At 34.2% G+C, this 26,347-nt stretch overlaps 2 protein-coding genes across 2 annotated transcripts; one reads left to right on the top strand and one right to left on the bottom strand.

The window, feature by feature from the left end:
- The first annotated feature begins 12,773 nt into the window (after window positions 1-12,773).
- LOC138890279 (secreted RxLR effector protein 161-like) lies at window positions 12,774-13,262 on the top strand. The gene has a single exon (XM_070173652.1). The coding sequence runs from the start codon at window positions 12,774-12,776 to the stop codon at window positions 13,260-13,262; it is 489 nt and encodes a 162-aa protein (XP_070029753.1).
- A 2,707-nt stretch (window positions 13,263-15,969) lies between these two features.
- Window positions 15,970-18,917, bottom strand: LOC104223123 (E3 ubiquitin-protein ligase WAV3). Its single transcript, XM_009774489.2, has 2 exons — window positions 18,252-18,917; window positions 15,970-18,158 (listed from the first exon to the last, which is right to left on the bottom strand). Exons 1-2 carry the CDS (start codon window positions 18,615-18,617, stop codon window positions 16,260-16,262), a joined length of 2,265 nt encoding a protein of 754 aa, XP_009772791.1. The 5' UTR covers window positions 18,618-18,917; the 3' UTR covers window positions 15,970-16,259.
- Between the last annotated feature and the right edge of the window lie 7,430 nt (window positions 18,918-26,347).

Genomic DNA, 26,347 nt, shown 5'->3' with positions numbered 1-26,347 from the left:
CTGCATGGTTTATACCTTATTTTGAAAATAAAATGTATTACCGAATATTTGAAAATTACATGTGGGATAAGTCCTTTACTTGATATGGTACCGAACAGTTTACTTGAGATGTTTACCAATTAATCTAAATGTTTTTACCATTACTAGATATGTTTTACCGTTACTTGAGATGTTACAGTTATTTGAATTATTCTCATTGTTACTAGACAAAATAAAATTACAAGATTTGATAAGAAATGATATGCCCTTTATTATTTTGCAAATGCTTTTATACGAGTATTTACTGTTTACAAGAAAGAGTATAAATGGGAGAAGACTTTGAAGGATCCCGTAGCTAACGGCGGGTTCGTTAGACCTGGTGCACCTTGTATTAACCGATTACCGAGTACAGTTATAGCCCCTGCTAGTGGGAAGGTAGAACTATCATACAGTTACAGTTTTCCCTCGAGTAGGGACCTACGGTTAAAGTTGACTCCTTTTACGAAGGAGTCTATATAGTGATACAGATTACATGATCCTTTCTTGGAAACCTCCCAAACATAAAGAATTGATATGACACAGTGCTTACCGAGTTTATTACCGAATTGTTAAATTAATTTTTTTGTTACATGAAACACATGGTGAGAGTGATTATTGTTTATTATCTATGAAAAAAGGCATTTATTCATGATATTTTCTGATTACTACACAAACATGTTTTCTGACTTGTCCCCTATTAAAAACGGTTGTGGTTAAATATTATTACTCACTGAGCTAGCGACTCACTCCCCGCTATTATTTTTAAAGAGACAGCAGTAGACGCAGGCGAGGATTCCGTTAATTAGAGTACACGAGTTGACAGTTCCTGGTGAGACCCGCATTTACTCGCATGGGCAAAAATTGTTATTTATTTGTTATAGTGTCTTTCTTGAAACTCTTAGAGTCGCTCCATAGTCATTTTCATTAGTGTCATAAGTATTCTTTTATTGATATAGACTTGTGACTCGTATTAGACTTTCCTATCGTATACTTGGAGATGAAGTTAGTATTATTGTGTTGGAAATACTTCGTGGATGAGGATTATAACTTGTTTGGTCGATATAGGTTGGTTGTGTTGTTGATTTCTAAGACAGATTTATTTTTGGATAGTCCTAAAACAGGGAAAACTCTGTCCAATTTTCTGTAAATTATCGATGAGACTTACTTGGGGGCACTTGCTCCTGAGCGTCAGTCATGATCCGAAATTGGGTCATGACAAATGGAGTACCATCTTGTAAAGGCTTCATGTGCGTGAAGGATCAAGCAAAATCTTGGCATGGCAGTTAACATTGTAACAATGGAAAACTTTAACATTCATTGCTCTACCCTATTTGCTAGATGAACAAATAGGTTTCCACTACAAGAAAAGTGTGAATTACTTGGGAATTAATTTTTTCCGTAAATATTTCCTACGGATTTTCATGCGACAATATGAAATTCCTAAATTTTAGAATATTTCACATGCCAAAAACTTTTCCCTAGGAAAATCGTAGGTAAATTTGGTGCTATTTTGCGCAAAATTTTACATGGGGAATTATTTGGAAAATTAATTTGTAAGTACCGTTTTCATAGGTAAATCCGCAAGTAATGAACAAAAAAAAATTCCTTTGTCAATTTGCAAGAAAATCCCTAGGTAAATCTACCTGCGGATTTAGCTAGGGACACTTACTTGGGTATTTACCTGGGGATATACTTACCTATGGTATTACCTGAGGATTTTTATTATGCGAATTTAGCTGGGGATTTATTTCCTGGGGATTTACTTGAGGATTGTTTTACTTGGGGATTTTATTATTGCGGATTTACTTAAGAATTTTTTTTTTGGGAGGATTTACGCGGGGATTTTGCTGCTACAAGTTTAGCTGAATATTATTTATTGAGGATTGACTTAAGGATTTACTTAGCTAAAAATAATTTTTAAGAAATTAAAATTATAATAATATAGAAAATGCTACTGATATCACAAGTGAATGTTATTTTTAATTAAACATTTAGTTCCTTTATCAAGTTAAATAAATTATTATGCAATAATCTCAATCTAAAAAGGTATTGAAAAGAAAAAGGAATAAAGCAACAATATTGATAGAATTGTCACACCCTTTTTACCCCCAAAAGATATGTAGCGTTATGTTATGGATTGTGGATTTAAAGAGTTTTTTCATTTGAAGTGACAAATTTGAGTAGGGATTATTTATTATTAAGAATCGCCACTTGGAATTTGAATTTTTGGGTGTTCCAAGTCACCTTTTATTTGAATCCCTATTCAAAGAAAGATTTGACTCTTTTATTATTAGTCCGCGAAAATAAAGTCCGGGTAAGGAATTCTGTTGACCGGGGAAAAGGTGTAAGGCATTCCCCGAGTCCCGTGGTTCTAGCACGGTCGCTTTATTGACTATATTTGGCTTATATTATTTTTTGATAACTTGTATTTTATTGATTCTCATCTTTTACCTATGTCCGCTTTTATTGCTTGATTAAAATTTATGAAAAGGTTACCTTGAAATAAGTCACGCGTGTGAATACTTATTTTGTTACATATCACAATTATGCCACGGAGACCATACATATAGCCATGATATTTAATTATTTAAAGCGCACCTAAATAAACTAGCACACTTGAATTATTTTCCTAAATTAATTTAAGATTATTGTAAGGCCAAGAGTTATGGAATTGTTTGTGGAAAAAGTGTATGATTTTAGATATTTGAATAAATAAACTATCATATACCAATACCCTACATCCCAACAGTTGAAGCCTAAACTTATTAGTGTCCAAATCTTCCAAACTTTTAGCAAGTTTAAATATTATATTTTCAGAAACATGCTTAAGCATATAACATTTAAGGATTGATTGACATTGTTATTTAAAAAGTTTAAAGATAGATAAATAAAATCACATAAAATAAGATAAAAAAACAGAGGGAAGAATAAACCTTTTAATGCAAGATTTACAATTGATTGAGTCTCTAAGAATATGTACAATAACTCAGACGAACGCCGAACAAGCATAAGCGAAGATGATCATCAAAGCCGGTGAACAGAGTTCCAACGGAATCCTCGACCTCGACTGTTAACACCACTCTTTGGCGTGTAAAAAGGGATGTTTTGAAGTATTTTTGTTGGGTTTTGGGGTGTTGAATTGCTGGAAATTTTCGAAAAAAAGAGGAAGAAAGAATGACATGAGTAGAAATTGTCGTAGCGTAGAAGAAGAAAAAATTTGTTTCTCTCAATTTCTCCTCTCTTTTCTCTCCTTTCTTCTTCCATTTCTTCTCAAATTTTCTCTTCTATTTATAGAAAAAAAATTCGAAATTTTTCAGATTTTTTTTAAAAATATTTTATTATTTTTTAATTACAAAAAATCCCACTTACGATTTACTTTTTCTTTTTTTATAAAAAGAATTCCCACCTTTATTTACTTTTATTTTTTAAATTCCAACTTTAAATACTTTTATCTTATTTAAAATCTCACCTTTTTTACTTTTCTTTTTTTTAAAAAAAAAATTCCACTTATTTTACTTTTCTTTATAAATCCACTTTCTTTTACTTTTCTTTTAAAAATTCTACTTTCTTTTACTTTTGTTTTTTTTAATTTTCAGCCATATTTACTTTTATTTTTTAATTCCCACTTTCTTTTACGTTTTATTTTTAAAAAATTTCACAAAACTTTATTTTTATATTTTTAATTTTCCACTTTTTTTACCTTTTAAAAAGAGAATTCCACCTACTTTTACTTTTATTTTTTAAATTCCCTACTTCCCTTTTTTCTTATTTATTTAATCTCTCCCGAAATAATAAAAAAAAATATTTTTGGATTTTTTAATTATTTTAAAGTAAAAATAAAAATAAATTATTATTAATAGTAATAATTCACCTTTTAAAATTTTGTATTTTTATCCTATAATAAAAAGTGTAACAAAGCTAAAAATTGTAGGTTAAAACCCCTAAAATAGAAAAAGTGACAAAATTAAATATTGTCAAAAATTAGGTGCTCACAAGAATTGTTAATAAAATTATCATATTTAGTTAATTTGTTTATTGTTGGCATATTTATCATTCTTTTTTAAAAGATAACTGCAGTTAGAACTTAATCTCATACGAGGATCATATATGCAATTTTTTTTGGATTGAATATTACAAAAGAATGACGCCAGTAACTAATTGAATAACATATTAATTATCATTAATCCAACTATTATTGGGCTAATATTATTAGAAAATATACTTAATTTGTCATTGTTGAATAATTTTAAATACAACTTTTTAAGTAGAAAAAATATTCAACTACAACTACCGCTATTATTGACATGAAGTTTAATTGTCTCTTCGAATAGACAATATGTACAAGGAAAAATACTAATATTTTAGTTGTATATCTTACTTACGTGTTATCTTATTATTACATGTATTAAAAATAATGTAATTTAAATATAGAATGCTACTTAAATGATATTTATTTGTGCATATTATAGGTGTGACTTAAGTATTGATTAACATTCTAATTTTACTTCTAAATCCTCTTGATTAACTTCTAATATTATTGAAATAACTGGATCTTCTATACATGGTTAGAATTAGCTAATAACTTTATCAATTACTTATCCATGTAAAGTGTGTTTACTTCTTGTTTAAAGAAATTATTATATAAAAAATTTAATGTGTTATTTAAGGTATATAAATGTACCATTATCAATTTTTTCTTATATAAGACCTCTAATATCCAAAATTGTGTTCCTCCAAGGAAAAAATTACACATGGTATGAAGTGTCTGTAGGCATGTAAAATTTATTGAATTTAAATTCAATAAATAATTTGGACTATATTTTAAATATACTGGTCCAAATAAATATTATGGGCTAATATAATTAGATTGATTATATAAGTCTAATATATATGGATTAAATAATTAAGTCTTAATCCATTAGGCTAGCCCATTTAATTAGGCTAAAGTGATGAGCCCACTTCATTAAGCTCAAGATGTCATCTTCCTAGAGGCCCAGTTTGGCGCCACATGTCAAATGACGTGGCGCGCCAAGTCAAACGAAAAAGCCAATAGGGCCATACCACGTGTCAAAATGACAAGGCATGCCAAGTCACATTAAAAGACCAATGAAATCACGCCACGTGTGCAAGTGACATGTTCTGGCCAGTCAAATGCGGTCATGTTACACTTCAATTTGATTAGTCGGAAAGAGTTTGTTCTTATCATAACTCCTCCCTTCCACAACTATAAATAGGGGTCTTCATAAACCAGAAAAAACACCAAAAGTTATAACAAGAAGCAAGAGAGAGCTCGTGGATCAAACACCGTAAATTTTTCTACAAGTTTCAAGCTTCAAGCAATCAAGTTCAAGTTCAAGAAATCAAGTTCAAGCTCAAGAACGAAGAACGAGTCAAGCTCAAGTTCAAGCAATCAAGCTCAAGAACAAGATCATCGTTCGTGGAAACAAATATAGATTCAAGATCAAGCTCAAAAGACCCTTGAATTTATTTACTATTGAAAAGAAGAATCAGAGGATTCATAGAGATTGTAACACTCAAATATTTGAAATAAAATACTACGATTGTTGCAATATTTTCGGTCTTGATTTTATTTTCTCGACGCAATTTATTGTCTACAGTGTCAATTAATCATTAAAAATTATCTTAATTTGATCCATTTGGTTATACTTGAAAAATTCATTCTTATCTTTCTTCAACAAAGAAAAGATAGAGAAAAGAATAATTTTGCATCCTGATTTGGGAAGAGATATGGCTGCCAGCAACTTAGTCTCTCTTTTACTACATCGGATAAAGAAAACAGTACTATTTCGTCCTTTATAGTAGACGACTTAGATCTTCCGGCATTTAAACTTGGGCAACTGAGTTTGTGGATTTGGGGGGATGAAATATCACGGGCCATGGTATCTCTCCGTAGTTTGGGTTTGATAAAGGAAGATAAATAAGAGAATTATAGAAACTAATTGAGAATTGATTCAGAGAATATTGATGTTAATGTATCCAGGAAATATTGTAGTAACAAAAGAATTAATATGAATAAATTAAATTATGAAAATGAAATGTGGATTAAAAATCCCCAGGTAATGTGTTTGGGGATTTTAAATTTCGCATGTAATAATTACCTACGAAGGTTTTTCCATCAGATTCTTTTTCGTAGAAAAATTCGCAGGAAACTAAATTACCGGCGAATTATCCACTATAATCTCCAGGAAAATCCCCATGTAATCCACTTTTCTTGTAGTGTAATTTCCTTGGTTATACATAAAATAAAATAGAGTTGTTTTTGCCAATAGTAAGCAAAGGGCACCGGTGAAGCCACCTTATCCCAAGGGGTATCACTTGACACCCCTTTGTCTGGATAATTACTGCATAGTTAGGTAAAAAAAATTTAGAATAAGTATATTCTATATCTTGAATTCTATTGATCTCTTCGTATATTTATTTTTTTATAAAAATTTACATTAGGAATAACCATTAGGTGTGGATGTAAGGAGCCTAGATTTGTAGCGACAGGGTTAAAATATTGCAAAAATGAGATTTTGGTCAGTCTAATCAATTGAACGATCATGTAACCCTACCCTGAATGGGGATGGTGGTCCCAATCAAATCACATGAATTTTAGACAGGCTCTTTTGATTTATCCATTGTCATTGTTTGTACCATGCACCAATTATTGGTGAAACTTGGGTAAAATATAACTTTGAAATTTTAGGCCATTTATCTTCTTTGTCCTCCTCACTGTTTTTGCACTTGGGTCGTTGGGCGGAATTTGCAGAAGATGAGTCATTTTTTGGTACAGTGCTAGAGCAGTTGTAATGCATAGGAAAATTTTGGTATATCCTCCAGCCTATTTATTAAGGGTGGGGTTAAACTCACTTGAAATTTTATCCTTTTGTGCCAATTTTCCACCTTACCCTAGTTGTTCAATAGTACAATTATTTTGTTCCAAAAAATTATTCCTTGAAATTATTGTTTATATCACCTACTACTAGAGGTACAATTGTCTTACTTTTTTATTGAATTCCTCGAATATTCAATTATTGAGAGTTGATAAAAAGTTAAATGGGTACAATTAACCATTGTATTTACAAATAGTAAATAATGTTAGCTTCTTGTTTTTCTACGTTTGACTCATTATAACCTCCTTTGTTTAATTCTTGTTCGATAAGGATCAAAATGCCCTTAATTATGACTAGCACTCAGAAAATAATCATTACTATTTATATTAAGTTATGTGGAATCTCTTTCAAGATAATGAATCTTTTTCATAATGAGACAAGAAATACCAAAAAGGAAGGAAGAAAAAGCTAAAGAATAGGTTCTAATCATACTAAAGCAGGAGGACTTCTTTTCCCATATTTTTTACTTTATCAAAACTTTAGGATAAACTTAGAGCTAGTAATAACTTTTAAAGACTTTACCATCTTTTTATTTTTCTACAATAACTTAAACTCGAGCAATCATACCTATCATTTGTGCAAATTTTCTAACCCCCCCCCCCTTTTTTTTTACAGATATCATTGGTGTAATGTTAGAATTTGGACATACGTTAATGGGTTATAATATGAAAGGATAGTGATATGACCCAAGTGATGGAAAAATAAAAGGCTTAATATTAAATATTTGTGCGTGAATAAGTGAGGCCCAATAACTATTGATCTGTGATGGGTAGGCACTCTTTATAAATAGAGGTCAACCCCCATTTCCCTAGCTATTAGAAAACCCTAGCGTATTCTGCCTCTTGAATACGTGGTAACGGTAGATATCCCATCAGTCAAATTCTCCGGGCTGTGAGAGCGCGTAGCTAGTGGATTGTGGAAGTTAGTCTCAGGCTTAATCGTTGTTTGTTGTCGCTGCTAAATACATGGAGTTTAACGGTACGTTTGCTTAGAATCTAACTCTAGATTGATTGTGTAATTGTGTCTTAATCTCTGATATGATTACGAATTAATTATCTTACAGTTGGTATCAGAGCCACCATAATTAAGGATTAAGATCAATTGTTCTTATCTTGGGTTAAAAGAATTCTGTTATGATGGAATTATTTTCATAACTCTAGCTAGTTTTTTTTTTGTTGACGAAACACTAAACAAGATTGAATGTTATTCTTCTCTGTTGGTTAACTTTATCGATGAGACTGAATTCATAAGTTGGTTTGTTGAATGTTTCTGAATCACTTTGGGAAGAAATTCCGTATTCAATTAATAAAAAGAAATTGAAAGTTAGTTCGTTTTGTTATCGATATGCTGCGGCGGAAGAGAGGCGACTATACTCTCTCAAATTAGGTTTACTAGGCCTTCTAGTAAGTGGGCCTGAACCTCAAAGAAAGAAACAATAATTAATTAATTAAATAACGTAAAATTTGGCGTGGCAGATAATTCCTGCCTGACATGTTTAATATATAGAAAATTGCATTGTCATATTTCAATTGGATTAAAGAGAAAGGAATGCATAATTGCATTCTGTTAGTGACGGCAGTGGATCTAATAATATTTTCTCTAGTTTTATTATATATTATTTAAGACAACAAGAGACCACCCTTTTGATCTTGATTTTGTCGATACTTTGTTTTTCGTCAGGAATGATAACTAAATTAAATGGTTTGTTTGTATGGGCTTATTTTGTCTCACATGAATATGATATAGTTAAATAAGAATTTATGATTAATAAATAGTTTCCATCAAGGTGGTCTATTTATTTGGAGTAATTGGAAATTCTTAGAACTTTATGCATGTGAAAAATATTATACATGAATTGAGAATTATGATTAATGAGTAGTTTCCACCAAAGTGATCTATTTATTTGAGTCGTTAAAATATTCTCAATGCACATGTATAAATTGTCCTTAATGGAGTGTACGCTAGTGTTGAAGGTTTACCTTTTAATACTAGTTACACTAAATTAATTATGAGATGAGATATTATACTTCAACCCAAAGGATGGAGCTCAATATCTTGGATTCTCATGTTGTAAGAGGAGGTTTTGTATCTCTTACCTAAAAGAAGGATACAATGTATGCCTTGTACTTTTGGATAATAGGGGGAGGCTTTGTATCTCTTGCCTAAAGGTGAGGATACAATGAATGCCTTGGACTCCTTGATTTTTTTTTTTTAAAAAAGGGGAGATGGTTGCATCTTCTACCCAAATGAGGGGTGTAATGGATGTCTTTGACTCTTTTGATTTAATATATTCCTGCCCATAATCCTATCTAATTTTTTTGTGTATTATTTGCTTATACAACTGTTAACAACATGACTACTCAATTGAATTCCATTGAAACTCTGACTAGTAGCAAATACAAGAAGTGGAAACAGGATGTTGAAATAGTGTTAGGTTTGATGGACCTGGACTTTGCATTGATTGAACAGAAACCCGCTGACCCCACAGCTACTAACACTGCTGATGAAAAGGCTAAGTATGAAAAATGGATGAAGGCTAACAAATTGAATCTTATGATCATGAAGAGATCCATTTCTGATCACATAAAAGATGCAATTAAGGATAATGGAAATGCAAAAGATTTCGTGAGTGCCATTGGACAGAAATTCCTAGAATATCATAAAGCTGAGATTGGTAGCCTGATTGATTCCTTGTCCACCATAAAGTATGACCTTGTAGGTAGTGTCCGTGATCATATTATAAAATTGGTTAACATCGCTACCAAACTGAACAACTTAGATGTAACCATTACCCATGATTTTCTTGTTCACCAATCTCTAAGGTCCCTTCTTGAGCACTTTAACCAACTTAAGACAACCTATAATGCATAAAAGGATAAGTGGAGTGTTGGTGAGCTTATTACTGTTTGTGTGGTAGAGGAAGGGAGGATCCAAAAGGAGAAAGTTGAGGGTGTAGTGAACTTTGTTAGTTCGTCTAGATCAGATGATTATCCCTCTTATAAAAGAAAAGGTGGACCCAAATTTCACAAAAAGAAACATGGTCATTCTCATCATCCAGGTGGTAATAGTGGTCATGCTAATAAGCCTGGTGTTAACCAAGGTCAGTCTCATAATTCTCTTGGTCCTCAAGCTGTAATTAAGAAAGAAATCAAGTGTTGGGATTGCAAACAAGTAGGTCATAAGAAAGCTGGTTGTCCTCTGAAAAAGAAATCAGGTAATCTTTTGGCTTTTGTCTGCTTTGAAACTAGTCTTGTTCATGTTCCTTTAAATTCCTTGTGGTTGGATAGTGGTGCAACTGTTCATGTAACCAATGACTTGCAGGACCTAGTAAGCGTCCGGAAGCCAAAAGAGGATGAAGTCAGTGTTGTTGTGGGCAATGGACTCAAAGCAAAAGTAGAGTTTATAGGGATATCTATTTTACCTTTTAAAAATAATTCTAGTATTTGTTTAGAAAATACTATTTTTGTAACGTCTATGAGACAGAAATTAGTTTCGATTTCCCTTTTGGACAAAGCTGGTTATTTATTTCAACAAAATAATGGTATTATTAGAATTTCCTATAATTCACATGTTGTTGTTGATGCTTTTTTAAGTGATGGTCTATATCGCTTGAATATATTGAATGAAACTTTTTCTACAATGCATGTTGAAAATATTGCCCACAAAAGGTCTGCTATGAGTAAAACGTCTTACCTATTATGGCATAGGCGTCTTGGTCATATTTCTAAAGAAAGAATTGAACGATTGATAAAGGAAAATATTTTACCTGTTCTTGATCCAAAAGATTTTGAAACTTGTGTGGATTGTGTTAAGGGTAAAATGACCAAGCATAAGAGAAAGGGTTCCATTAGGAGCTCCGAACTCTTAGAAATAATTCATACTGATATTAGTAGACCTTATGTATCTACTTTGACCAATCATAAGTATTTTATTACCTTTATTGATGATTTTTCAAGGTACTGTTATATATATCTTTTAAAAGAAAAATCCAAAGCACTTGATAAGTTTAAAATTTATAAGACTGAAGTTGAAAAACAACTTGGGAAGTCCATTAAGATAGTGAGGTCTGACCGTGGTGGTGAGTACTATGGAAAATATGATGAGCATGGTCAATTTATGTGGCCTTTTGCTTTATTTTTGCAAGAATATGGGATAGTAGCACAATATACCATGTCAGGTACTCCTTAGCAGAATGGTGTGGCTGAAAGACGAAATTGTACTCTCATGGAAATGGTGAGAAGTATGATATCAAGAACTAGCTTACCTGGGTCTCTTTGGGGTGAAGCCTTAAAAACAGCTAGCTATATCCTGAATAGAGTTCCTACAAAATCTGTCTTAAAAACTCCCTTTGAGCTATGGACAACCCGAAAACCTAGCTTGAACCATTTTCACATTTGGGGATGTCCAGCTGAAGTTCGTATTTATTCACCCACAGAAAAGAAAACTGATCCTAAAACTACCAGTTGTTTCTTTATAGGCTATCCTGATCACTCTAAAGGTTTTAGGTCTTTCTGTCCTGGGCATGGCACTAGAATCGTTGAGTCTATTAATGCGAAATTTCTTGAGCATGATGTTTGTGATTGTGATTGTGATTGTTCATGTGGTAAAAAAATTGTATTGAAAGAGAACGAAGTCATTGTCCCTGTACCTGTTAGACATGAAAAGGTGCTAAACCAACCTATTCATGGGGGGAGAATCAAGGGAACAATGACGTAGATCCCATAGTTCCTGAACAAAATGTACACAATGAACCACTTCGCAGGTCACAAAGAGAAAGAAGGTGTGCCATCTCTTATGATTTTATCGTGTATGTGACTGTAAATCTTAGTGATACTGGAGAACTGACTGATCCTTTATCATATGCTCAAGCTATTTCCTCTCCATTTGTTGATAAATGGCGCGAGGCAATGAAAGATGAAATGCGCTCCATGGTACACAATGGAGTGTGGGAGTTAGTTGAATTGCCTGAAGGTTTTAGACCTATTGGTTGCAAATGGATGTTTAAAACTAAAAGAGACTCTAAGGGAAACATAGACCATTATAAAGCAAGGTTGGTTGCTAAGGGTTACACTCAGAAAGAAGGTATTGATTATAAAGAAATATTTTCTCCTGTTTCATCCAAAGATGCATTTAGAATTGTGATGGCTCTTGTGGCTCATTTTGATTTAGAATTGCACCAGATGGATGTTAAAACTGCTTTCCTGAATGGGGTCTACTTGAAGAAGTTTACATGGTTCAACCTGAAGGATTTAAAGAAGCTGGTAAAGAACATCTAGTGTGCAAGCCTAACAAATCCATATATGGGCTTAAACAAGCCTCCAGGCAGTGGTACTTGAAATTTGATGAAATTATTACAAAATTTGGATTTGTGGAAAATAAGCTTGATGAATGTGTTTATCTCAAAATAGCTAATGGCAATTTTATTATTATGGTTCTCTATGTTGATGACATTTTGCTTGCCACAAATGATTTGGGGTTGATGAATGAGACCAAACAATTTTTGTCTAGGTCTTTTGATATGAAAGATCTTGGTGAAGCCTCTTTTATTCTTGGGATAGAAATTAAAAGAGATAGGTCACGTGGTTTATTGAGTTTATCACTTCATTCCTACATTGAGAGTGTTCTTAAAACTTTCAATATGCAAGACTGTAGACCTGGAGTTGTACCTGTTGTAAAAGGAAGCAAACTTAGCAAGGATCAATGGCCGAAAATGAAGTTGAAATGAGAACTATGAAAGATGTGTCATATGCAAGTATTGTTGGTTGTTTGATGTACATACATGTTTATACAAGGCCTGATATTGCATTTGATGTTAACATGTTGGGAAGATTTTCTTATAATCCTAGTTGGGCACATTGAATGGCTGCAAAGAAAGTGATGAGATATCTACAACGCACCAAAGACTTCATGCTTGTATATAAAAAGGTTGATGATCTGGATCTTCTAGTATATTCAGATTCTGATTTTGCAGGTTGTCAAGACACTATGAAATCAACTTCTAGGTATATATTTATGTTGAGTGGAGGTGCTATTTCTTGGAAAAGTGAGAAGCAAAGTATCACTACTACATCTACAATGGAAGCTGAGTTTATTGCTTGTTTTGAGACTGCTTCACATGTCGTATGGATGAAGAATTTTCTTACTAAATTGCAAATTCTGGATTTTATATCTAAGCCAGTGATTATTTTCTGTGACAATAGTGCAGCTGTGTTCTTCCCCAAGAATAACAAGAGAACAAGAAGCTCTAAGCATGCTAGCCTTAAGTTTCTTAAGGTTAGAGACATGGTAAAAGAAGGTGATATATGTATTGACCATATTAGCACAGATTCTATGTTGGTTGATCTTTGACTAAAGGTCTTAGGCCTGTAGTGTTTAATGAACATGCTAAAAATATGGGTATTTTAGAGTCTTTTGATGTGCTTTAGTCAGTGGGAGTTACTTTGTAATTGCTGACTGAGATATTGCTTTTGATAAATTCTATTTTTCTGCATGCTTGTGTTATTTGATACCTGTTATGCTTATGACTTACATGATAATTTATTTATTTTTTATTTTCAATTGGACATTGCATAAACTCATGAGATCTTTGAGTCTTGCGGCTTGTTGCCTTGATTATCCCGGGTAAGGCACAAGGGAATCCTCCTGAGGTGATATGATTTTGTGTCACCTGGAGGCTCCTGAGGTGATATGGTTATAATATCACTTGGAGGATTATTTCTTTCTAAGAGGTGTGAATCTATTCACCTTGATTAGAAAGATAAAATGCTTAACACACATGTTTGATCCATGTTGATGGAAATTCTAGCATATGTGGTCGTAGATAGAATTCATACCTTAAAATGGTGTGATGCCTGCTACGATTCATTGTTAGTCTTTTCTATTGAGACTGAATGGATTGTTATATGGGTCATTCTATCCTTGGCTATGTGAGTAATGTGGCCACAGTAGAGTCTAAAATCCTTTTTCAAAACGGTTTTCTTAAAAACTCAAATATTTAAAATTATTTTCTTGTCCTCAATTAACGTTGGCGTCCTAGTGGGAGAATGTTAGAATTTGGACTTACGTTAATTGGTTATAGCCTGGAAGGATAATGACATGACACAAGTGGTGGATAAATAAAAGGCCTAATATTAAATATTGTGTGTGTGAATAAGTGAAACCCAATAACTATTGGTCTGTGATGAGTAGTCACTCTTTATAAATAGAGGTCAACCCCCCTTTCCCTAGCTATTAGAAAACCCTAGCGTATTCTGCCTCTTGAATACGTGGTAACGGTAGGTATCCCATCAGTCAAGTTCTTCGGGTTGTGAGAGCGCGTAGCTAGTGGATTGTGGAAGTTGGTCCCAGGCTTAATCGTCGTTTGTTGTCGCTGCTGAATACATGAAGTTTAACGGTACGCTTGCTTAGACTCTAACTCTAGATTGATTATGTAATTGTGTCTTAATCTCTACTATGGTTACAAATTAATTATCTTACATAATTGTTGTTCAATGTATAGTAAATGGTTACTCTCACTTCATGCTTCACTAATTAAAAACCAATTCGAGATAGATGCCATGAGAATATCGGGAGATGCTTGAAATTCTATCAGTTTGTTTGATAATTGTGAAATTTCCGTCCAATAATTAATGCTAAACATCAAAAAATCCTTGTAACATATTAAACATCAAAAAATGCATAGATCCATCAGCGAATAAAGTGATCTTTCTCATCAGTTTCAAGTAGTACAAAACATAGAAGAGATTGAAAAGAAGTTGGGAAATGGAATTTTAAAACGCAACGTAGACTTTGGCCCCTATTGAGCCTATGTTTGAGGTCACTTTCTGTTTGCACTATTTGTTGTTAGTAAATTCAGAAGCATCTTTCATGTCTCCTTGTCCTTGTACAAGAAATAAACTTTGAATGAGAATAAGTCACCTTCTTCACATGTATAGCAAATATGACTTTGATATGAAGTTCTATTTCAAGATGTGGAACTTTGTCTGCCTCTAAAATATATATGAGGTACCCTTTGAAGTCATTAAATACTTATTAAGTAGTAAGTAAAATATGGGCAATTTGGTGGTTTAAAATTTAACTAACGCAAATACTAGCCAATGACATCATAACATAATCCTTAAAGTTGAGATATTGAGATTAACTCTCGTCAAACTACGTTTTTGCATTAACAAAGTGTAAATCGTACCAATACTCAAAAAAACAAGGTTATAGTAGCACATAAAAACGTTTTTTTTTGGGATCTTTACATAAATAGTCGGCTCTATTTACTGTTTATTTTTTCTAGCCATATACCTAGATTATACATTGACCATACATAATTATACACATATAATGCATAAATTATGCATATATTATACATCAAATGGCTATTTATAGTTCAAGTGATTGGGTGAACGGCTATTTGGATTAATTCTTCTTCTTTTTAAAGGAAAAAATAGAGAAAAAACAAAAATAGTTTACAATTGGTAACTGAAAAATAGTCATAATTTCAAAAATAATCGAAATTTAGCCACTTTTTCCATGTAAAGATAAAATCCGAAAATATTCCAGCATAATATGCTGGAGTTCTAACTTTTTACATATGAGCTTCCAGCATATGTGCTGGAATTTTATAATGTGCTGGAGTTCCAACATAATATGTGGGAAGTTTATATACATGAGTTCCATAATCCCACATATTATGCTGGAACTTTCTGTGTGCTGGAGTTCCATAATTCTGCATATTGTGCTGGAACTTTCCGTGTTTCAGCAAAACAGTGGTCATTTTTCAATGACTTTGCAAACACTGACTATTTTATGATTATCAGTCCGAAACTGGCTAGCCAGTACTACTTTCACAAAAAAATAGGAAAAATGATACTATATAGCCGCTGTAAAAATAGTAGCCGAAAATATATATATATATATATATATATATAATTTATATATATATAATTTATATATTTTTTGTATATATACAAATTTTATACGCTTTTTCGACTACCAGATATAAATAATTTCTGGCGGGCTAAAATCGATAATACCCCCAAAAAATAGTACCAAAAGAGAAGGTCAATGCATGAAAATTAATTTGCCATATGAGAAATTGCATTTACGTTGTTCAATACAAAAGCAATCTCTTTCAACTTTCAGTTTTCGAATAAAAAGCTAGAGTACTAGACAAAAAGCTATGGCATAGTAATCAATCAATACTAAGTGGGCCTCTACTCCAAAAGAGTCACACTCTACAGAAAGGGCCTGGTCGTCCGGTACCAACAGTTGCTACTATATGCATTGGGCCCCATGGCCCATGGGCCGCTCCCCTGTCCTTAAACCTATCCAAATTATTACAAAATCAAAGAAATTTTAAAATCTAGCATTTTCAAAGCCGTGCAAATCGCTGACTCTATTCATCGACTTCCTCATTGTAGCCACTTTAGCTAGTTTTTCAGCTGCTCTCCAAGCCGATGTAGGCGTTAGCGGCTCGCCATTTTCATCTAAGAACAAACCGATTTCCCTCTCGTTCATTCTCTGCCGTTGGATCAATTTTTGTTGCTCTATCTGCTTTTGATATTGTTTCCTCCACTGCACTTCGGTAAGCTCGGCTTCTAAGCCTCTAACATACTCGTCTACAAAAGCCGAGCCGGATTGTATCAACAATGCTCGAGCCGATGATAATAATTGCATCGCGCTAGATAGCTCATTATGCTCGACTAATCTTCGAGACTCAGCGATTGCTCTCGTAGTTATGAAGAGATTCCTCAGCCGTTCGATCTTAGGAATGGATGATCGAACGGATTGAGGTCTTGGAACCAACAAAGAATGTTCTCTTCCATATACTGCTTCTTGACTTGCGGGGTCCTTGTAACAGCATCTAACGGATAACACATGGTGTGACCCATTAGTCATTGTTGGGACCTTTACTTCTAATAGTAACTCTCTTTCCTCCTCGGCGTAGAGATCACCGAGCCGAACACAGCTCGAGCCGAGAACAGTTGGCCGACCATTATAAGAATAAACCGCTGCCACTTCAGCCGGATCCGAACCGGAAGAAAAATCCAGCTGGATTTTCAGATCTTGAACCACAACACTCAATAAACCGCCAACACATTTTGAGAAAGCATCTTCGGCCGGTTCATAGCTGTAGCCAGCTTTTTTACCAAAGCCAGAAGAGTGAACCGGGATTTCTATATGACCAAAACGGGTGGAAGACACGTGGGTGGAATCTGACCGTCGATTTTGAGTGTTACTTCCCTGGATTTTCTCATCTTGACCGTCCGATAACAGCATAATGCTAGCCACTGGATTTCTCTCCCGCCGATCTTCAAGTACTTTTGTTGCTTTCCTCAAAGCTTCGCCCATACAAGACCCTTGGCTACAAACAAGCCGGTCAACAATGCGCCGAGCCGAGCGTTGACCTTGTTGAGTCATTCTCCTCAAAGGAAGTAACCTCTTCGGCGTAGCCGAAAAAGCCACGATAGAAAGCCGATCAGCTGAGCCGAGAGACGAAATAACCAATCTCATAGCTCGTTTTAACATCTGAAGCTTAGCTCCACTCATGCTACCGCTCACATCCAACACAGTCACCAAATCAATCGATGCACGCCGAGCCAGGCCTAGAAAATTGCCCGGCCCGGTATTAGCATTCCCCGCCGGAGACATTGGTGGAGGTGGTGGCGCTTTGACCTTCACTACAACAGCGTAAGTTTCATGAGTTCTCCCAACTGAAACAATAGCAGCTTCGGGCATCAAACTAACTTCAACACCTCTGTTATTCTCTCTTTGATTAGCAAATGCTTCATCACTTGAAATGGGATTCACGAAAAACCCACGAAATTCTTCAACTTCTTCTTCATCTTCATATTGTTCTTCATTTACTTCTGGTATTGGAACAAATTTAGCTCCTGCTCTAGGAGTCAAAAGGGGTTCATCATCATTATAAGCTTTGAAATCACACTGCTGCTGCTCTGGTTTGTAATAAGTTTTCACATTTGGTGACAAAGTTTGTGTCTTTTCTTGTTTTTTGGTTGGGGTATTGGGATATGATTCTTGTTGTTGTTGTTGATCTTGGTGTTGTTGAAGTTTATGAATGGCTAAAAGGGGTACATCTTTCCAAGTGGAATTACAAACAGGACAAACCAAATTGCTCTGTTTTCTAACATGAGAAGCAATGCAAGGAAAATGAAAAGTATGAGAGCATTCTGCTGTGTATATTGCCATTCCTTGTCCTGATTTCACACTCTGTGTACAAACTCCACAGCTTTGCTGCAAATATTAAAAACACAAAAAGATTAGATTTTTAACCAATAATTGAAAAAAAATAGAGAAATGGTATAGAAATAAATAAAAGTATCTTACTTTGGAGAGACGGAGTGTGTTCTTAAGAATTGAAAAGGGAGATCTTGGAGAAGATGGATTGGAACCAAGAAAACTTCTTGGGCTTTTGGTGTTAGATTTTGGGGTTGTTTTGCAATGGAGTTTGGGACTAATAAGGCTGTTGATATCATTGGAATTTGCTTTATTGGTTTTACAACGCAAACGAGGAGTAGAAGGATTGCTACTTGATAAAAAACCAAGCTTTGTACAGCTTCTTGGACTAGGACTTGGGCTTGGGATTTGTTGTCCATTTTGTTGTTGAGAATCTTGTGCATGTTTATCACCAAAATGAGGTTCTCTATCTCTTGGGACTGTTGTGCAAAAAGCTCTTCTCCAACCTGTTCCCATTTCTCAAATATCAAGATTCAAGAAACTATAGTATTTGCTGTTTAGTTTTGATGGTTATATCATACTCTATATGAGAAGATGATGCAAAGTTATAAAGTGAAAATAGTGATGGATCTGAAGAAGTTGACAAAGAAGACAAAAGGGTAATTGAGAAAAAGGCAAAAGAAAAAGATAGAGACAAAGAAACTAGAGGTGGAAGAAGGGAGAAGAGAATTGAAGATATAGAAATCTCAGCTCAGACTTTATACAGTCAGAGCCTTTTTCTATGCCTTTTTTTGCTCTCTATTTATTTTTTGCTCTGTTAGAACCAAAAAGATCGCTGCATCTATAAAGAGCTTGAGATCTGTTTCTTCTTCTCTTGTACTCTGTGTGTGTGTGTGTCATATAGGGAGTTTTGAGTAGTCTTGTTGATTGAGTATATATACAAGTATATATATTCCTAGAACATGGTGTAATTATTTTTGTGGAAAAAGTTACCTGGTGCTTGGTTGTTTTTTGGCATATGGATTGGAAAACTTGAATAAAATACAGTAAAAAAGAGTGGTTAAAACAGAATTGGAAGTTTGCCTCTATTTTTTTGGAAAGGTCAACGGTCTCTCCAAGAGGACTTAATTTATTTTAATCTCTTCATGATTAATGAAGTGGTCAATTATGATTGATCATATGACAATTCACATTTAAGACAGGATTATTATATGTTATGATATTGAGGTGACAAAAGGAAAGTTCAATTAGAGTTGCCTTGTCTCTCGAAATTCATTAATAATACCATTTTTGATAACAAAAGAGAATTCACTTCAATAATAATGTCTTTGGATCTGACTCCTCTAAAATTATCTTGAGATCTTTACACATATAGCCGATCGTATTCATTGTTTACTTTTTTTAATCATATACAGAGATTATACATTGATTGTACATGAGCATACACATAAAATACTTAAATTATGTACATATTATACCTCCACCGGCTATTTTTAGTTTATGCGGTTGGATGAACGGCTAGTTGGGTTAATTCTTCAACCTTGGTTAATTTTTTTGATTTTCTACCACAAAAAAATTATTTTAGATCATTGATATTGATTATTGATTGAATTAAAAAGGATCGATTATTTTTATGCCATTAGTTTTCTTTTTGAATGGAAATAAATTCGTAGAGATAGACTCAACATATTAAGTAAAAAAACATCAAAAGAGAAATAACATATGCTTGTTAAAAATGGAAAGTAGATGGTGGTAATGTATTTGATGTGAGTGAAAATTTTATGAACTAAATAATCACTAGTGATTTAATTGAGTTTTAGTAAGATGCTTGTCTTGAAATGATATCTTGTGATGTCACATTGATCTAAGTACAATAGAATTTCTCGTTCATAAAATAAATAAATAAATAAATTTTCTACCTTTTTGTATGGATTAGACACTATTCCATCAATCATCATGCATAGTACCTCGAGGTTCTTTTGGAATCATGATCTCACCTCTGCCAATGAACAAGCCGACCGTCCTTTATGAAGTTTCAAAAAAGTGAAGAAAAAGAAATTAAAAAAAATTGTTAATTTTTTTCAATTTAAATATTTCTGTATACACTTTACTTGATAGATTTGCAAATACCTAGCTAGGGCTAGGGTTTGTGCATAAACAACAAACCGAATGTGTTTTCACAAGTGTATCCGGGGAGTAGTATATACGCAGACTTTACCCGTATCCTGCGATGATAGATAAATTGTTTCCGATAGACCCTCGATTAAAGACAAAACGAAAAAAATCAATGGCAACAAGTAGTAACAACAACAATATATTACGAAACACATGCAAAGTTTCTACCAAGACTTTTGTAGTTTTTCTGGTAATTAAACATTTCATTAATCACCAAGTAAAGAATTTTTGGAACGGTCATATTTGACTTGCCATAGTTTAACTCATTATGGAAGAGATATAAAAAAAATTAATATGAAAATAAATTGTATAACTGAAAGAGTATAAAACAAATTACTACTAAAATAAGATATAAATAAACAGATATTGAAAATCATAATGTAATTGTTGCCTATCATGTCAAAATAATTGATTCCTACCAAAAAATTTCAAAAACTCTACCAAAAATCTGGCATGATTATCCCAATCAGCACTGACATCTTGCTTTGATGTATAGGTAGGGGAATAGATTTGTAGGAACTTCTGCTACTGTAAGTGTGAAAAAAGCAATTTTAAATGTTTATGTACTAAAAGGCAAAATTTACAGCTAAGAGAACCTATTGTAGGGGAATAGAGTGGTCATTTGTGTGAAAATTCTTGATCTTTGAGTCATTAATTAGTCTTTAACATACATTTATTACTCCTAACATTTACTAGGTCTAGCATCCCAAATTAAATGTCAAAAAATCAGAGCCAGAGCTAGACTCAGACGCTATCTACTAAGTAGGTAAACGTTGTCTATGAAAGAAGTGTCAGTTCTTTTCAGACCGTTTTGTTTCGAGTCCGGAACCAAAATGTGGTTTTTTTTACTTAAAATATGCAAATAAGTGTTAAAAAAAGTTACCAAACTATATATAACGCCACAAAAAGTGGCGCTCTATACAAAAAAAAAACCTCCCCGGCTAGCCATTTCCTATATAGACATCGTAGAATCGCCACAACTTTATTCAAAAAAATTTTTTAACTCTTGTTGGTTTCTATTGTTGTTAAATTCTCCAGCATTTTTTCATTATGTCTAAAGAACGTAGAATAAGAGTATCATTATATTGAGGGGGTGAGGTTGTGATGGAGAATAACTCTGTGGGCTACAGTTTACCTGCTAAGTGTAATGTTAAATTGCCACTCTCAATGGAGTACGAAACATTGATATCGTTGTTATGCAAAAAAATGAGTGTGAGAAAACGTTCAGTGATACTCAAAGTAACCGGAAGATATCTGTATTCTGTTACGCCGCAAGGGGGTGCTTTTTACTCAGAGTTTAACATCGACGATGATGACACTTTGAGTGATTTCCTGAGGACTCCGGACGAATGCCGGAAATTTCTTGTAATCACAATGTTGGAGATGTACATGAAGGTCGAAGACGTTTAAAAAAACGAGGTTGTGCGTAGTAGAGATAACTCCCAGTCATCGGGTGGTTATTCTGGATCAGTTTTTGCCGGACATGTTCCGGATGAAAGATTTTTTCTTGATTTAAATTTATCACCGTCGGCGAATGAGCAGCGAGAAAATAATTTATACCCTGCTTTCCATAATTCACAAGACGAGTGGTAAACTTCAATTTTCATTTGTGTTAATTATGTATATTTTTGGCGTATTGAATTTGTATTAACGCTCATATATTTAATAGGGGGTACCGGCCGGATATGAATTTTATAAGTGGCTCATCCAGTAGTCATCACTTAATTGAAAACGTCCATCATGAAATTTCATCACATTACGACTTGTAAGTAAAGTGATATAGCCATATGGAAATCATTTATTAATTCAGTAGCTTATAGTTTTGTTGGTTGTGCAGTGAAAATGAGCAAGTTGAACCACCCGTACTCACTCAATTGACCAAAAACGACGTATTACATCGGGATCTGGCAGATGCACAGAGTGAGGAATAGAACAGTGATTACGATAACAATGTCGATGAATCCGGAGACGAGACACCCTTTTTCGTGAGGATGGTGATGAGCAAGATGAGGAGGAAGGACCTGATTTGAAGAGAGACCCCCCTAGACGAAGAGTGTATGAGTGCGAAGTGCCATTTCATTCAAGGGAGATTCCTTACAATAATAACTTGCCAACCGTGACGGATGTGGAAGCTCTAACAAGGGATTTTGATAAAATCCGGACAGCAATGTGGGATGAGTCTAGACCAACGGTGCTTGCAAAGGGGATGTTTTTTCCTGATAAAACACGCTTAAGCAGGGCTTGTAAAATACACAACGTAAAATAGTGTCGTGAGATGCAGGTATGAGAGTCAAGTCCGATGGTATACAAGGTTGTTTGCCGCAGGTAGTTTTGGCCATGTAATTGGATGTTGTGTGCGACCAAGAAGAAGACAGGTATGAGGAAAGTGGGTAAATACATTTCCACCCACACATGCGAAATGGACACATTCAACGGGAATCACTTCAACTTGGATATTGACTTAATTTCTCTTGTATTTTTTCCACATATCGAAGCGTCCATAAGGTATACAATCAAAGAGTGCATTACATCGGTCCACCAGGAATATGGCCATACCATTACGAAAAGAAAGGCATTTCTCGGGTACAAACGAGCGTTTGAAATAGTCTATGGTAACTAGGATAAGTCATTTGCGGATCTGCCTAGGTACATGGCTGCACTGCAGCACTTTAACCCCGGAACAGTTGTTGAATGGAAGCTTGAGCGGAGTCCGGGTAAACCAGAATATATATTCAATTACGTGTTCTGGGCGTTTAAGCCAGCAATTGATGGTTTTCCGTATTGCCGGCCCGTAATATCCATAGACGGAACTCATGTCTATGGAAAGTACGATATCAAGCTATTGATAGTCGTGGCAGTGGATGCTAATAGACAGATATTTCCTCTAACCTTTGCTATTTGTGCCAATGAAAGCACAGAGACGTGGACAATGTTTTTGAACCACCTGAAATAGCACGTTGTCAAACAGCGTTCAGGTATTTGTCTAATATCTGATCGGCACGGGGGTATATTAAGTTCTGTGGAGAACCTTCCTGTCTGGCAAGAACCTTATGCATACCACCGTTACTGTGTGAGGCACTTTAAGGCCAATTTCAAGAAGGCACATCCCAAAAAAGATCTACATGATTTGATGTGGATGGCAGCAACAGACCACCAACAACATAAATTCCGGAGGCATATGGATTCTATCAGGCAAGAAGACGATGCAGCATATCGTTGGTTAATGCGACATGATCCTGAAAAGTGGACGTTGCATGCAGATGGTGGCAGACGCTGGGGAATTCTTACTACAAACGTGTCAGAATCCTTCAACGGGTTATTAAAGTCGGCAAGAGGATTGCCCGTCACAGCCATGGTGCGTATGTCGTTCAAGCAGATGGCGGAGAGGTTTGTGCAACGGTCTGCAGCTGCAACGGAATTGATGGAAAGGGGTGTTGAATTTATGCCAGTGCCTATGAAGAGATTAGAGAAATACAGACGGCGAGCACATTGGCATTCCTTTTTGCAATACCCACCTACAAGCTAGAGGGAGATCAGGAATATGTACATTAGCCGGTAGCTGTGGTAGAGGTGGTCGAAGCTACAGAAATCGCTCCCACACCCAAACCTAACATACAAAGTTGACGTAAAGATTAATTATAACTAGGTAGAATTGTAACAAAAGGACATATTATTTGAATAAATTGTCACCTGTAGAAGTGGCAGAAAGCCAAAAATGTCTCTCTGCGTTCCCATGGATGCCCGACACATCTGCCTGTACAAAAATGATAGGACAGCACCACCCCAGCTGTAGCTGACTGTATCATCGAAGTCCGCAATATGATGCAGAAAACTGAGGCTCACTAGGTTCCCCGAAGTGTTCGGGAACAAGACCCCCCCAAATAGAAGGAGCAACAACAACCTCGTATATTGCTCCACATCCACCTCCGCTGAGTCGCCGGTGATAGTATAGTGGATCTGCACCAAATGGTCTCTAATTGGGACCAACTTCATACGACTGCTCCCAATTGCTACATCTGGGTCCTCGGACCTGAAGCCCGTGAGCATGTGCAGCATATCCATATATGAATCCCGATTAAAATATCTCATATCCCCAGGCAGTAAAACTGGCAAGCCATCAGTGGACAGGCCATATAAAATCTCGACGTCCTGGAGTGTGATGGTGGCTTCGCCGATGGGCAGATGGAAAGTGTGCGTCTCCGGTCGCCACCGCTCAATCAACGCCGTGATCAAAGCATAGTCGAGCTGTATCCGGCCAATGCTAATGATCCTATATAATCCCATCTCCTCCAGGTGATGGACCATACGGGGATGTAGAACGCGGGGAGGAGTCAAAAACTCCCACAATAAATCCACTCTCCTGCCCCGAAAAGTCTGCGTAAGCAACTCTCCCCCCCCCCCATATATGCTCGAATCTATGCTGGGGCTGTAGGGTTAGTAGCTTCGACGTCCAAGGGCCGGGATGTATAGGTGCATCCATGTCGTCAACTGTAAATTCATAATTTTTAATAACTATCATTAATAATTATGTGTTTTTTTTAATAATTTAAATTCATATTTTTTAACAACTTAATTGTAAAAATTATATATATACTTATGGGTTTCGTGCTAGATTTTCTGAGGCCTAGTGGTACCAAACTATCATTAATAATTTTATGTTTTTTTAATAATTTTTATTCATATTTTTAATAACTTAATTGTAAAAATTATATATATATATATATATAAATTTTTTATAATTATGGGTTTCGTGCTAGATTTTCTGAAGCCCAGTGGTACCAAACTATCATTAATAATTTTATATTTTTTTAATAATTTTTATTCATATTTATTTAATAACTTAATTGTAAAAATTATATATATATATATATATATATATATATATATAATTTTTACAATTAAGTTATTAAATAAATATGAATAAAAATTATTAAAAAAACATAATGTTTTTTTAATAATTTTTATTCATATTTATTTAATAACTTAATTGTAAAAATTATATATATATATATATATATATATATATATATATATAATTTTTATAATTATGGGTTTCGTGCTAGATTTTCTGAGGCCCAGTGGTACCAAACTATCATTAATAATTTTATGTTTTTTTTATAATTTTTATTCATATTTTTTAATAAATTAATTGTAAAAATTATATATATATATATATATATATATATATATATATATATATATATATATAATTTTATAATTATGGGTTTCGTGCTAGACTATAAGATAATTAAACAAAATGAATTCTAAGCTAAAATACTACACAATACTACGCTACATGGCTCTAAATTTTACTACGCTAAAAGGGTCTACGTTTTACTACGCTAAAAAGGTCTACATTTTACTACGCTAAAAAATAATCTAAACTAAACGGCATAAAAACACATAAATATACATGAGGATATTAACAAACACATTTTTTAGACTAATTTACATATTTTTATACAATACTAAAATTAAATCCGGATAAAATTTAACATGCTAGTTTCGGAAAAAATAAACACAAACCGAAATAGAACACATACAAATCAAGTAATATGTATTGTTATAAAAGTTTCAACTTAAAATAAATCGAAATACTTCGATTTAGAATTTTCAGAATGTAAATAGATCGAAATTTTGACTCCGGAAGAGTGAATCCACAATAACACGAAGCTCTATTCGACAGTGTGACCATCAATCTTCAACTTTTATGTGCCGGGGGGACCCAAATTTTTTTATTTTTTTTTAAAAATGGGGCAGAATCGATCAGAAATTGGGGGGGGGGGGACCAAGAGGGAGTAAAATAATGGAGTTAGAATGAAACGAAGAAGAAGAAGACGAAGGGTTTTTTAATAAGGGGTATAGCGCCACTAATAGTGGCGCTATGTAACAGGTGTCAACTTTTAATTAATATAGCGTCACAAAAAGTGGCACTATACAGTAACGGTGCAGTTACCGTTACTGTATAGCGCCATTTTTTATGGCATTATATATAGTTTGGTAACTTTTTTTTAAACACTTATTTGCGTATTTTGAGTAAAAAAAAACCACATTTTGGTTCCGGGCTCTTT

This window comes from Nicotiana sylvestris, chromosome 4 (genome assembly GCF_000393655.2).
Source record: "Nicotiana sylvestris chromosome 4, ASM39365v2, whole genome shotgun sequence".
In the NCBI taxonomy this organism is placed as follows: Eukaryota; Viridiplantae; Streptophyta; class Magnoliopsida; order Solanales; family Solanaceae; genus Nicotiana; species Nicotiana sylvestris.
The sequence above is the reverse complement of the archived record's forward strand: the minus strand, read 5'-3'. Positions and strand labels throughout refer to the sequence as shown.